The 15,690-nt window shown below is 37.4% G+C and overlaps 1 protein-coding gene across 1 annotated transcript; it reads left to right on the top strand.

Moving 5' to 3' along the window:
• Nucleotides 1–785: 785 nt before the first annotated feature.
• Nucleotides 786–12,948, top strand: LOC308546952 (short-chain dehydrogenase/reductase family 16C member 6-like; the record flags this gene model as incomplete). The annotated part of the gene is made up of 6 exons (XM_081116494.1): nt 786–1,106; nt 2,799–2,930; nt 7,489–7,588; nt 8,049–8,193; nt 12,244–12,369; nt 12,819–12,948. 6 exons carry the CDS (start codon nt 786–788, stop codon nt 12,946–12,948), a joined length of 954 nt encoding a protein of 317 aa, XP_080972620.1.
• Between the last annotated feature and the right edge of the window lie 2,742 nt (nt 12,949–15,690).

Here is a 15,690-nt window from a genome sequence, read left to right as displayed (position 1 = left end):
GATTGTGTAGGAATGTTCAAGTGTAACAGAATATGATTATCGAAAATCAAGGATGTGTCACCAGAAACAAAAAATGCTGTATTATTTTTTGTTAAAGGTAGGTCTGGGAAAAGTACACATTAGCTTCGAGAAAAGCCTATTCTAATGGTAAAGGCCTGGACTACAATCAGGAGACCTCCACCCTTGATCCTAATGTTACTTTGAATAAAGCTATTCAGTACTTCTTGCCTCAGGTCTCCACTATAAAATAGTAATAATCGTACCTGGCTTGACTCTCTCAGAGGCACATTGTAAGGTGAAGACATACAAAAGCTTTTGTTATGTTGTGATGTTATTTTATATTATTGAACATCTGCTGATGAAAAGCAAATTTCTAGTAGATATGAGGTCATCAAATGAGATCATATAATAGAAAAATGACTAGACTGAGAATCCAAAATCTTGGTTTACTAGTCACATAATGTTTGGCAAGTCAAGACTCAAAGGCCCTATGTCTTTAACTATAAAGCTGACCTACCTATAGGTCAGGTTAGATTATGTGTAAGAAAGTGCCCTATAGATTGAAAAGACTCTTGTTAACATAAAATATTTTATACTCATTATTTATATAATTTTAAAATTCAGTGATTTTAGCAGTTGTTAAAATACTTATTTTAGATAATTAATGTCTCAAGGGTAAATCCCCTTGTACTAAATAAGTCATGTATATTGCAATTGTGATAATGTAATGACTTTATTAGTTACTTTTTTTCTTATTAGGACATTCCTTTCTTCAGTGAATCAACATGGATGTAATTTTGGACACCATGATTTTTTGTGGAAAATTTTTATATTATTTTTTAGAAACCGCAGTTTACAAGATAATTCCTAAGAAGAAAAAAGATGTTGCTGGAGAGATTGTACTTATAACAGGAGCTGGAAGTGGAATTGGGAGGCTAATGGCCATAAAATTTGCCAGCCTTGGAGCCATTTTAGTTCTATGGGACATTAATGAAGAAGGCAATATGGAAACATGTAGACTGGCCAAAGAAAAGGGTGGTGAGAAAGTATTTCCCTATAAGTGTGACTGCAGCAACAGGGAAGAGGTCTACAGAGTTGCTGATCAGGTAAGCTAATTGGTGTCCTTAGATTGCATGGCCTGGAAAAAATAATGCTTTTAATACGTGCTTTTACAAAGAAGTGAGGAGAAAAGTTTGTCGTGGACTTCTCCCAAGATCTCTGTGTGCCTCTTGCATGTTAGGAATCTGACTTTGTAGCCTCCACAAAGGAGCATAGAATAAAACAATACACGTGGGAATTTTTTTTTTTTTACACGTGGGAATTTAATGAGCCTTCTGAGTTGTTGCCCACTGAGTTTTTTTTGGCAACTCATTTACCATCAGGGGTTAGCAGAAACTAGGACTAGTCCTGGCTCTGTTGCTCATTGGTTGTGCAATGTTTACCAACTTACCTGCCCTCTCTAGGTCTTGGACAGGATGACAGTGACCATTAGGTTTTTCTTAAATATCCAAGAATATCTTACATCAAAGGTTCCATCTCCTTCTCAGGCCCATGTTCCTTCCCCTCAATTAGTCTAAAACAAAGCACTTGCTCCCTTTGATCCTCTCATCAAGTCAATGGGATGTTCTTCTCTAAAAGTTAGGCTCTCCTGGATGTTTTACTCTGTCTGGCTTCTTCCCAAAGTAAGGGAGTCTGATCCCTCAGCCCAAGGTCAGCTCAGCAATATTAACCTGTCTTTCAAAACTTGTCCAACTTAACTACATCAGGAGCAACATTTACCTACTATCTCCCAATTATATAATTGGGAAGGCTCAACATGAAGCAGTGCATGGCCCAGGACTTAGAAAACCAAGCCAAGGCAGGCAGTGCTTTCTGTTCAAAAACAAAGAAACAGATTGCTGTGTCAGCACAAAAGAACCAGTTCAGGGCAAAAAGTAAGTCTTCAAATGGTTGTTTAAACATGCATCATGCTTTGCCCCTGGGCCAGCTTTATCGTTGTCACCTACAAAGCCATAATTTGAGACAAAACTGTGAAAGAGAGAAAACTAGTCCCTGTGGTGTTTCTGGAACACACTTGCCTGAGTAGGAGGGTGGTATATTGTGGATTGCGCAAGCAGGTGAGGTGGGCAATGCAGAAGGGAAGGCTGAAGGAAAATGCTGTAGCACAGCTGTGGACCTCAGGGAAACATCAGCCACAGGCAGGAATTAGATCTGGGGAGGTCTTTTGGACAGAAGTGCACAGGCTCACAGAGGTCTCTGGGCAGTAGGCCAAACACATCTGTGTTTGGGATGTCTTCGTGCCAAGCACTGGCCAGGCTCTAGGAGGATGGGATATGTTTCTGCTACCCAGCTCACAGAAGAGTCAGGAAGAAGACACGTACAGAAGTAACTATCAGACACATCATGCTGAGGGGAAACCTAACTGCCAACTAAAGGAAGGCATTTGGAAGCATTCAGAAAGACAGAATCAGGCATCACTCATACAACACTCTCAGCAGTAACAACCGCAGGAAAGGGCTAGTAGCATGACAGAAATAGGAAGTAGAGAATAGATGTAATATTAGGTCATCTCTACACAAAAAAGCAAGGCTCTTTAAGCAAAATCGATAAACCACAGTGGTTTTGTTAATATAATTGATCATAAAGTTACTTTAAAATTGCTGGTGTTCCATGTGCAAGATCAAACACTTAGTTTTAAAGAAACTACCTGAATAAAATGAGAAAAAAAATTACCTGGAAAAATAAACATGACAATGTAACACCTCAAATGAATTAATGTTTGCCCTACTTCTGTCCAGGTTAAAGAAGAAGTTGGTGATGTAACCATCCTCATTAACAATGCTGGAGTCGTGACAGGGAAACTGTTTCTCAACACTCCAGATGAAATGGTGGAAAGATCATTTCTTGTAAATGCCTTATCTCATTTCTGGGTAAATCTTCATTCTTTTTTGTTTTCTTTTGTTTATAAGTATGAAAACTCCATGTATTTCCGTAAACAACTATTCATTTATCTGTAAATACTCCTTCTGTGAACTTCCCATTCATAGACTATGGTTCTTTTTCTGTGCTTCCCAAAATGGTAGCCACCAGTCGCCCACAACTATTGAGCACTTGAAATATGGTTGGTGGGACTTAGGAACTAAATTCTTAATTTTGTGTAATTTGATGTATTTAAATGCATACTTAAATAGCTACATAGGCCTAGAGGCTACCATCTTGGACAATATGACTCTAAAGAATGAATAGGAGGCTGAAGGAGATTTGCGTTACCAAGGGCGTTTCCACTGAGAGGGCTTATACTTGAGGCTGTGATAAATGTACACATACCAGCAGGGGTGGGGCATGTAGGAGGCACAGGTGGCTGGAACTGGGCCTTAGCAGTCATGGGGAAGGGAGGGAGAGGCAGGGCCTCAGTCCTCTGTAACTCTGAGGATAGAGCCTTGGAATGGGTTTGTTTTAGCGTCCCAGGCTACCCTTTCTTTCCACTCAATGTTTGTATACTCACTATCTAAGGTCCTCAGAATTAATCCCTTAACCTTCTTTCTTGATCACTGGAAAGCCCCATGGAGCCCAGCAGGCCTTTGTCAACCAATATTTAGTGAGAACCTAGCACAGTGCTTAACACACAATAATTATTGCATAAATATTTGGGAAACCGCTGATATCTTTCCCTCTCCCACCCCACCTAAAATTTCTTTGGGAAGAGGAACTATCATCTTGGCGAATGGAGCTATGGGGTACCCATATCTAATCATACCACAAATATAGAAGCCATCCTTGATTCCTCCATTGCCTTAATGCCAACATCCTTGGCTCTCCCTACCAAACATGCTCAAGTGCACTCATTTTTCTCTTCTGCTGCTAGCCCTGGCCCAAGACATTGTTATCTTTTGCCATCAGCTCAACATGGCCTCCATCCTCCACACTGTGCTTTCTAACCTGTCTTCAGGCAGGAACAAAGTGATCTTTAACCAGTTCATCTCACTCCCCTGCTCCAAATGTTCAGAGCACTTGGAATAACATACAGTTACCTATTACGGCCTGAAGGCCCCCACACGATGTGGCAATATCCTCCCACATCTGTCGCCCACTTCTCGTTTTCTCTACTTTCTGCTCACTTTCTCTACTCCAACGATCCTGAAAAGACCCTGAGCACATCAAGCTCTTATATATCTGAGGGTCTTTGTCAAGCTGTTCTCTCTGACAAGAAGGTGGCTCCTTCTCATCCTTCAGCCCTCATGTAGTCTCTGAACTTTATATTGTGTGTTTTAGTCTGTTTGGCTTAATTCACTTACATAGTTACCAAAAATGTATTAATAAACATATACATTTATTTTGCTTATTAATTTTAATATGCATTAATATATATGATCTGAAACATAAAATATACATATAGCTATGTGACAATATCATGGCTAGCTTTCAATCATAACTTTAAAATATTATTAACTTTATCATCATATTAGAAGATATAGTATATACCATGTTAAGCTTGCCTTCTCAATTCAAGCGTTATAAAAACAAGCAAAAATTGTGCTAGCTTACTCCATACCTGTGTTCCATGAATTTTAATTTTTAAAAAAATTTTACGATAACCAAAGATTTCTCATAAATTTACCCAAATTGATATTATCCTAAAGTCTTAAAGTTACTTAACTTGATATACAGAGTGGCAAAGTCACTAGAAATATTAAAAGGTTGTCAAACAGATGACATGGAAAAATTGTAAAAGACAGTGCAAGTGGAGTAACTAAGTCCAAACAACTGACAGAATTGTCTGAAGTTCAAAAACACCAATCCTTTCTTTTTACAATGAAGTTATCACTTATTGTAATTCAATTTAACTAAACACATATTTATATTCATCATAAACTGAAATATTTTATGGAAACTAACTTATTTGACCCATAACCAATGTGAAAAAAAATTAGGAAGTTCACTAATTAGGCTTTTCCATGAGAAAAGCCAAGTCTTACATCAAATTCAATAAAATAAAGCAAATCTGATGCTTTTTTGCATTACATTCACATGTGATAAAATCAGGGAAAATAGATATAGTTGTTTATCTAAAAAGTCTCATTAGTTCACAGATTTACTTTGATTATGAATAATGTATAAGCCTGGATTGATATATATAATTCCCTATTAAATTCCCTGTTTAAAAACGTGTTTTACAAATTTCATTAATCGCTCACTGAACAATTAATGCCTGTATAGTGAGAACAAATGATGGGTTTCTACGATGAATTCATCTTCTAGAATGTCCTAAAATGTCCTCACTGGTACACAGTGCAACAAACAGAAACAGACCTTGAAATACCTAGTCACTTTTTCTCTGTGAAGGAAAACTTTTCTCAGTTGGACACAGAAAACTGGTACTAGCCTTAGCTCAAACGCAAATAAGCATACAGATACATTTGGAGGAGCTGGGGGCAGGGGGGAGAAGGGACACCTTGAGGGAAAAAACAAACAAAACTGAACTCTTGCAAGTGATTAGATCCCTGTGAGTAGATAACTGCTTACCCTGATCCTTTTACATTTCTCCACTGTTCAGCCATGTGACAGACTGCTATGAGCCACTATTTTCTCTCCCTTTCATCTAGGGAGTTTCATTGCCTCAACTCATGAAATTTCTTATTAAAAGTAACACTGAGCCCTGGCCTGTTTGGCTCAGTGGTTAGAGCATCAGCCTGCAGACCAAAGGGTAGCAGGTTCAATCCCTGGCCCTGTGGGAGGCAACCAGTCACATCGATGTTTCTCTCTCTCCCTTCGCCACCCCCCCCAAAATAAATGGAAAAAATATTCTCGGGTGAGGTTAACCAAAAAAGGTAACACTGACACACACCTTCAAGGCTATTGCTCAGCTTCACCTTAATTGAAAGTTTACAAACTCTCACACGTTTCTAATGATTCTGCACCTGAACCTCCAGTCCTTCAAGTCCCAGCTAACCACTCTGGAGATGCCCTCTGAAGCCCAGGCTGGATTTTTCACACGCTTGTGCTGAAAGACAATAATAACCAGCTCTTGGCATTTCCAACTGGTCTGTAGTAGTGACTGATGTAACAATATTTTTAATTTTTAATTTTTGAAAAAGAGGTCGTCACCACAAGAGAAAGACATATAAAATGTTACAGCACTCGAAGATGAAATGTCAAAAAAGGCCAATTGTCTGCATCTAAGCAGAAACTCAACCAATCAATTCAATAATTCTGGAACAAGGTTAGTCAGACACAAAGACCTTGAAAGCAAAGGTAACATTCTTTGAACTAGTAGCTGCTACCGGCTCTATTGGGTCCTTGTAGGTAAACACATCTCAGCAGACTCTGCAAAACACTTAACACCAAATTCTGACATCATTAAAATTATAAATCTCATAGAAATAGATGGTGAGCATTGTCTGTCAAGGTTTAACTTAATTCATTTATGGGAGAATCAGCAGAATAACACAGCTGGTAAGTTGATGATATGAGGAATTTGAATTTGTATAGTCAATGACAAAGAATGCTGAAATGAGATCACTGAACTCTTACTTCTGGGATTATCTTTTATATTAGACCAAAAAATTATACCTATTAGTTTTCTACAAGTTACAGGATTTTACAGGATTGTGAAACATCTGGGTCCCAATAATTAGTCCAAGTTACGTTGCCAAGAGAGTTAGATAAACCTCAGGCAAGATTATTAGAAAATGTTCTACTATGCTGAAAATCACACAATCATCTCTTTGTTTTATTTCCAAGTTTTGGATTATTGTTTCTAAACAGAGGTTTGATTAAAAAGTCCCAGTATCAGAGGTAACGAGAATGGAGAAGTTCCTTGAGAGAACCTAAGGAGCACAGAGTAAGAGAATTGGAACTTTTTCATGGCATGGTATCTCAGGACACTGAATTAATATCTTAGTTGAAGATGAATAAGTGAACTTTACCAAAATAGCTAAACATATATCTAAGTCATAGTAGACAATTGCAAAGCACTTTATTTACCAGACTGTGTTTTCCTTGCATTGAAATTCACCTCCAAGCAGTTTTTCCCATGCTGTCAATCCATCAGCCTGAAGAGGAATCTTGTTTATTGTAAAGCCAGGAAGGTGAAGGTGATTAAATTTTAATTCAAATTGTGGAAAACAACACAGAAGGGCTCAGCATATTAGAAAAATTAGGTTTTAAGGAGGTTTTTTAAAGAAAATTATAAATGTAAAATGTTGATTTAATTTAATTGGCATAGTTAACTTAAAAGGAAAAACAAGTCAAATAGTATTTCTTATAGATTAACACATAACAAATTTTAAGATCCTTAAGAAAGGTGAGTACATGGTACCAGTGGCTATTTTGCACTGCCACAGGATTTAACACATCATAAGTGTTAAATAAATATTTATTAAGCGAATCTGTAAATTCATCAAATACATAAATACATTCATTTATTTTATTTGCTCAAAAAAATAATAAATGAATGAAATATTGACACAGTATATTTATATCTTCCAGACATGTAAGGCCTTCCTTCCTGCCATGATTAAAGCTGACCATGGTCACTTGGTCTGTATTTCAAGTGCAGCAGGATTAGTTGGCATTAATGGACTATCAGGTGAGTGCTTTATTTAACCATGCATCTTCTTTATATTACCCAGTCCATAGCACCCAGAAATTAGGACTCTTTCAAAGTATAAACCTGCACCAAGGGGAAATCTCTGGTACATTTATCTCTATTTATAACACCAGCATTACTTGCTATTTTCCTGTTTTAAATGGCAGAGATAAGGGGAGATATTTTCTTCTTTAAAAAAAGAGAGAGAGAGAGAGAAGAGTGTGCCTCTTGGCTTATTAGTCTTCTTGGGTTAAGAGAAACTGAAATAATTTCCATCTTGTTTTGAGGTATAGAGTATGGAGATACAGGAGTAGAGTGGCCACACACACACACACACAAACAGTGATGCTTTATCCCCAAGGCTAAATCATAGAAGAGATAAAAGAGTTTCAATTTTTAAAATAATTATAAAAATTAACTTGTCAAATTTTATTACTAACAGCTCTTTACTTTGTTTTAGATTATTGTTCAAGCAAATTTGCAGCTTTTGGCCTTGCAGAGTCTCTCTACTATGAATTAAAACTAATAAACAAAAGTAAAGTTAAAACCACCATTGTTTGCCCATATTTCATCAAAACTGGAATGTTTGATGGTGCTACAACCAAGTAAGTGATCCCTTAAAGTAATCTTTGCTCTTATAATAATCTTCCAGTGTATGTCAATTATTTTTCCATTTTGAAGCTTTGAAGTATGGACAGTAAAACACAAGAAATAATTTGAATGCCTGATTTTGTAGGAGAAAAAAATTCAATATGTATTAAGTTAATGCATTTATTTAATTTAAAGATTTTATGGTTATAAAATTTCTGGTATAGTGAAAACTTAAACCTAAATTGCTAATCAGAATAATATAACAAAAAATTGGTAGTGAGAAGTAGGCCAAAACATTGAGACACCCACGCTTGGAGACAGAGAAAGGCTTATTCAATTTGGCTAAAGTGAGAGGACAGGAGAGCAAGATCTCTCAAATCCATCTCTCTCAAAAAGAGAAAGTATGGAGTTTTTATGGCACTGGGGAGTAAGGGAGGGAGAGTTCCAGAGATCTGAGAGAGAAGCCTGTGTTTCTTGAGTCACAGAGAACACTTTCGTATCAGACTCCCGGGTTTCAGCAGCCAACACAGCTACCTTGAAGACGTCCTTTCCTTCTGCAAAACAAACTCACAAATTCTCCTGGAGGCCCTGAAGTTATCCTCTTGCTTGACAAAGAGATGCCACATTAGCAACTTATGACTGCATTCATCAAAACAGAAGGAGCTGAACAGGAAGATGGGTTACCATGTAAACAAAGGCCTAATTAAGAATTAACTTATTTAATTCTAAAAAATAGTAGGGGCATTCAAATCACAAAGGGCTTGGCTGGGAGCAAACTGGAGAGTAAAGTCAGATATAAAGTCAGATGATGTTAGAAACTATAGGTACGTTTTTCTTCCCAGAGGAACCATTTAACCTCAAAATAAAAAGGGCCTTTCAAAGTGAGAGGGGACAAGCATTCACTTGAGATCAAAGAAGAGCAGGCACTGATTAAGGCAGAAGATCTCATAGTGTTCTGATTAGGGGACAACGCAAAGGGCATTCGTGAGAAGGGGAAGGGGAACATTACATCAATAGGAGGAAGGCGTTTCTATTGGTGCAGAAAACATACCATAGTGATGTTTATTCTAAAGAATGTTTTTAATTTTCAGTCCAGTAGCAATCAGTACAGTAGTCATAATATCTGCTTTCTTGTTGTCTTTCAAACAGTTCCTTGGGACATAAGGCGCCTGTAGGCCTTGTCCGAAGGTTATTTTGCCCTGTTTTAACTTTCCAAAGGTTTGAAGCATGAGATGTGCAAGGCAGGTCCTCTGGGATGGCAGCTTTGGCTCCATTTTAAAGTGGCTCCAGTTTTTATTTTTTTACATTGTTAGCCATTTGCCAGGACTGTTTATCATACACTTCTACTTTTGTTTCATCAAAATTCTTCATAATAAATATTGTTAAATAAAAATAAGAAATCTATATGAGCTGAAGGAATGGCCGTAAAGGAAAAATATGGTATTAATGGGAATAAACTTCTAGAAAATTTGAAAGAAGGGTATCTACTACAGAAATTTAAACAGGAGAGTTAGAAAGCTCTGGAATCAAGCAGATAAGACAGTATATCTGTTCAGAAAGGACAGCCGTAAATGGCAGAAAGAATTTCAAGTGATGAAAGCAAAATGAGATCTTCGCATTTGTGTTACGGAACTAAAGGGGTTTGTCACCTGCGTGAATCAAAGCCCAATCAGATGTGAACAGGATTTTGCAGCCAAAAAGTAAAGGTTTATTTTTAAGGACATAGCACCAAATCTGGAATCACAGGTGAGCTTATACTCAGAGACCTGGCTTCCCCTATGGCTTCTAGGGGGTGGGTTATCTAGGGGGAAAATCATTAATCATGGTGGAGTTCGGGTTGTGATCTCTATTAATTAGCCGATGCTAGGGTAGGGAATAGTTGATTATTGCATCTGGGCCTGATGTCAGCCATGGTGTCACTCTGTCTGGTTTTGTGAGGGTGTGGTCTTTGTGGTCGTTCCCCATTCCTGGGTCTCGAGCTGCACCACAGCTGAGGCCTAGATGTTCCCTAGTTTGACTGAAACTCTGTCTCTGGTCAACAGACCTGAGGCTTTGTTCCTAAAATGATCTGATGGTGACCCTCATTGTCCTGAGGGCTTAATGATTAAGGGAGTGGATGTGCAAGGGATGAGGCAGGGTGCTGGATAAGGCCAGTTTTCATCAAAAGAAAAGAGAAGAGGGAAGGTCGTATCAAAGAAATGAAGTTTCTGTGCAGTTACATTTGCTAAGAATATTTTCTGATAACATGACATTAGCTTCTCCTGAACAGTAAAAATTGTCAAGACTACAGAACGAATGTGACCAGCCAAGAGGAGGTAGTGTGGTAGCCAAGGAAGGCAGTGATGTTAAATGATGACTTGTAAACTTGGAGTTTTTACGTATATAAAAGCTAAAAGCAAAATCTCAGGAAAAGAAAGCTTTACTAGTAATGCTAAAATGGCAGGGGGTGAAAGAAACAATGATGTATAGATTATATTTTTCCATCCTTATTGAGATATAATTGACATGTAACATTGTGTAAATTTAAGATTTACAAACGTATTGATTTGATGCATTTATATATCGCAAAGTGATCACCACCATAGCTTTAGCTGACACCTAATTACAATTTCTTTTTTGTGGTGAGAACATTTAAGATCTACTCCCTTAGCAACATTCAAGTATATAAACCATGCTGTACATTAGATTCCCCAGAACTTGGTAATCTTATAATTGGAAGTTTATACCCTTTAATCAACATCTCCCCATTTCCCCCACCCCCAGCCTCTGTTTCTCTGACTTTGGCTTTTTTAGATTCCACATATAAGTGATATCATACAGTATCCACCCTTCTCTGTCTGATTATTTCACTTTGCATAATGTCATAAGGTTCACCTGAGTTGTCACAAACAGCAAGATTTCCTTCTTTCCCATGGCTGATATATATACCTATACCTCTATCTTTATCTATTCATCAGTTGATAGACAGTTGGCTCTTCCCATATCTTGACTAGTGTAAATAGCACTACAATGAACATGGAAAGCATAGATCTCTATGAGATCCTGATTTTTATTCTTTTGGATATATACCCAGAAATGGGATTCCTGGATCATATGGTAGTTCTATTTTTAATTTTTTGAGGAACCTCCATATAGTTTTCCATAGTGGTTGAACCAATTACAGCCCCACCAGAAGTACACAAGGGCTCCCTTTTTCTCCGCAACCTTTCTAACACTTGTTATCCCTGGTCTTTTTTGTAATAGCCATTCTAACAGCTGTGAGGTGATATCTCATTGTGGTTTTGCTTTGTATTTCCCTAATGATTAGTGATGTTGAGCACTTTTTCATGTACATGTTGGTCGTTTGTATGTTTTCTTTGGAAAACAGTCTTTTAATAAGTGGTAGAGCCCTTTAGGACACAGTTCTAGGGAACTTTTAGGAGTATAAAATATAAAGACTAATTACCAACATTCAATTATGGGTAGCTGATCAGATTTCAAGAATCAGCTGAGATAACAGAATTTCTTAAGGAAGTGCAGTTCAAGTAATAAACATAATATAAAAGTATAAAAATGTCAAAGTCATTTCAACTTAAATAAAAGTATAAAAATGTCAAATCCCATTTCAACTTAAATCAATTTCACCAACATCTAAATTTGCTTAATGTTATAAAATGCTCTGCCTGAAATAGACATATTACACACGCTCAAGATTTTTTTTATTATTATTAAGAAGCAATTTTGCTTTTTAATAATAACAATTACTTGATGTTTAGAGCAAGGAAGAGGGAAGAAAAATACCAAAAATAAAAATAAAAAATCTAAAAGCCATTTCTTTTATAAGTCCAGACTATAATAGAGCAGAAATCAATAAAGGCAGTGATTTCATTCTAGGAAATTAAACATATTATCACTGGTCCCGGTATTGGTCATGAGAGAAAAGACAGGGCAGTTCCTAACATTTATGTTGTTTGAATATTTATAGCTATTGTTATAACTCCATATCAGAAATTTAATAATTAGTGCTCATGATGACAACAAAAAAATAACAGTCTGATTATACAGCTCTTTTATTTTCATTACAGGTATCCATTTCTGTTCCCTCTACTGGAGCAGGAGTATGTGGCCCAAAAAATTATAACTGCTATTTTAGAGGAACAGCTTTACTTAATGCTGCCTAAAATGTTGTATGTTGCATTGCTTTTAAAACAGTAAGTTAACAATGATGTCTCTATCCTTTTGGTTATTTGTGAACAAATTGTCCTCTGTCTTCAAGGAACTAAAGCCATCAATGGTTCTCAGCCTCAGGTGTACACTGGAATCACCTGGGGAACATTTAAAACTGATGCCTGCGCCCTATCCCAAGGAATTCTGCTTTAATCTGTGTGTGTGTTTTCTCGCTTCTGCTACCATTTGTTAGCCTAGTAAGTAAGGATGTAAGAGCCCTTCCACAGAGCTCAGAGAGTATAATACATGGATAAACCGTGGCCTGAGCGTTGGGGTTTTTCCAGGCTCTCAGGACGTAGGATGGTGCGCAGAGCGGTGACACAGCAGGCCTCAGGACAGCATACTTTGTGCAATTCAAAAGTAATCTTTGCAAAGAAATCTCTTTGACGCCTCTAAAAGGATTATGACTTTTTTTTCCTCTGCTTTTTCCTAGAATATCATCTCCAAACATGACAACTGCCTTTGCTGAGTACATTGGCCTGAATACTTGCATGGCCAATTTCAGAGGGAAACAGAAAGCAAATGAAGTTCAGACTGAAACTGAGAAGGAACACCAAAGCTGAAGCCTCAGATGTGATAATAAAATAAAATGTTATGGGAATAGACTATCCAGAACTCCTCCTAATGCTTAAATCATTCCAGGTTACCAAGGATTACTAATACACTTAAAAGTGCCACCTTATGCCCAGGACATGGTTTACACACTCACAATTTTTCTAGCCATTCAAATTATGTATGCAGTTTTTCCTATCATTTTTAAATTTGGTAAGTAATGTATTTATAAAAGCATATTAATGCAACTTGACCCTAATTTAATTTTTTTATTGGTGACACAGATGTCCCTCATTTTCCCCTAATTTAATTTTTAAAGACAGTGTAATACTTTTAGAAAAGGGGTAATTATAAGTAATGATCTTGTAAATCTGTGTTTTAGGCTGATAATTTTTCAACATCAGATTTAAAGAAACATACTAGTTTTGTAATTAAGGAAAATAATGTTTACCTCACAAAGTGTAGGTTTATTGTGTTGCTTATTAATTGCTGCTGGAGTTGGATGATCATATCAGTTCTGTAGGAGGATTGGATCTGCTTATTCAATAAAATAAATCTGTAACTAATCATATTTGCTTGCATCTGAATTTACCAAACAATTCATAACTTCTTTACTGCATAAGAAAAAATAGTACACATTAAACTCCTATTTATATTACAGGTTTGAGAAGGAAACTTATTTTCATAATTAATAAAATATTCCTAACATCGATATACTCGAAAACACAATATAAACTCCCCCTTTTAAAAAAGTGTATACTCATTCGAATGTGCACCACACTTGCCAGCCATTTGGCAAGCATTTCTAACAATGAGTTTGGAATTCATTAGGTTTGGAATGTTCTTGAGTTTCTGGGTTTGGAAAGGTTCTTTAGCTGCAATCACTAAGCATCAATCTAGCTTTGCCTTTGTCTGGTTTAAGAGCTAGTGAGTATGAAGGCCTAAGGGGGGCGAAGAGGAGCATGGCCTGGGCAGAGGGGTGCAATGGGAGACATCTGTAATACTGTCAACAATAAAAATATGTATTAAAAAACACATAAAATAAAAATAATAGCTAGTGAGTAATGGTAAAACCAAAAAATAAAATTTCAAGTAAACTGAAGTATATATTTTGTTACCCAGACTGCACACTCAATACATAAGATCTATCCCATTATTTAGGACATAATATTTTTACATTCAGGCAAAGAAACCATAGTTTTACTTGAGATGAAAAAACTAGAGAAATATTTTTGAATAGAGGAATAAAACATTCTAAAATGAAATATTTTTTAGGAAATGAGTTATCTTTTAACAGGCTTGTTAGTACAAATTTTATAAAATATTGATAACCTCTTTACCTTCCTAAACCAAACATTCAAAGAACTACTGAAATGTTCCTTAACGCCTCCAGAGCATAAACATATTTTGGTCTAAGTTGACAAACTAGCAGTGGCTTTTGAGGGATCATTTATCTCTAAGTAAACTGGTCCACACCCCTTCACTGGGGTATCAGAAGATCTCTCAGCTTTCACTGCACTCGGTCAAGAACGCATCCTGCTCCCTGCAGGTTAGGCCTGCCTCACTTTTCAATTGTCTAGCCTAAGGACCGTCTTTTATTCATTCACTGTTCATTCATTCAACACACATTTCCTGACTGCCTTCTACGTATGGCACTAGAAAGACAGCAGTGAACGAGATGGTCGCTAAGGTCGGTCCAAGACCTTTGTGAGAGCTAGGAGCAACACAAGGGCTTTGATTTGGTTTTGCCCATGTCCTGGTTAATGTTGTAAGTCTGGCTTCTCAGCAGTTGAGCATTAGGTTTACAATGGTTAGAGACCGCATAGTCTGCTCCTCTGTTATCTTTCATGTGTATGAACATATTGTGGGTAAAGGGCTAACAAAACCTTTTGCTTTTCTGTAAGAGAATTTTGTCTTAGATTAACTTCCTAGCTCTGTTCCCCTGGTAACCTGGCAAGAGTCAAATGTCAAATATGTTTCTAGGCAGCATTGCTTATGAGAAAAAGAATCACTAAATGGTAACTTGCATCAGACTGAGAGGAGTTATAAATAAATTTTAAATACTTGATGGGGAGGGATGTCATACTTTGGGCTTCCCTGAGCTGGAGGATCCCAGTAACTGGGCTCTTATAGGCTATGCCCATGGAGTTGTATATAGGCTGTGTAGGGTATGAGGCTTTTAAGCCTAGGCAAGTCCCTCACTTGCTCTCTGTGTGCCTCTTTGCTCCAGAGCTGGCACTTGAGAAGTTTCCTGCATGTCTGTTGAGTGCTGCATGGACACAGGCCAGAAGAATGACAGCACTGCCCACTGGCACCTGTGGCCCCTCACACTTTCTGAGTGGACTCCTGCCCATGGCTGTCTCCTGAGTCTGAATGTTGAGTTGTGCCTAAAGAGATTTATCACTGGGCATTGTTCTTTTTCTTCTTATTGAGGTATCTTTGACTTTCAGAATATATAATAGTTGTCCTTGGCCCGGCCGGGCGTGGCTCAGCAGTTGAGCATCGACCTAAGATCCAGGCGATTGGGGCTCGATTCCCGGTCAGGGCACATGCCCGGGTTGCCGGCTGCAGCCGATCATTGACTCTCCCATCATTGATGTTTCCATCTCTCTCTCTCCCTCTCCTTTCCTCTCTCTGAAATCAATAAAGATATATTTTAAAAAAAAAAAAGTTGTCTGTGTAACTCTGTTTCAAATCTTCACATATCATCATGAAATCTGTTCAATAAAAACAACAAAACTGAATTAATTGTG

The sequence above is a fragment of the Miniopterus schreibersii genome (genome assembly GCF_964146895.1).
Source record: "Miniopterus schreibersii genome assembly, chromosome: 17".
In the NCBI taxonomy this organism is placed as follows: domain Eukaryota; kingdom Metazoa; phylum Chordata; class Mammalia; order Chiroptera; family Miniopteridae; genus Miniopterus; species Miniopterus schreibersii.
Note: the sequence above shows the minus strand (reverse complement) of the source record. Positions and strands in the feature narration are given on the sequence as shown.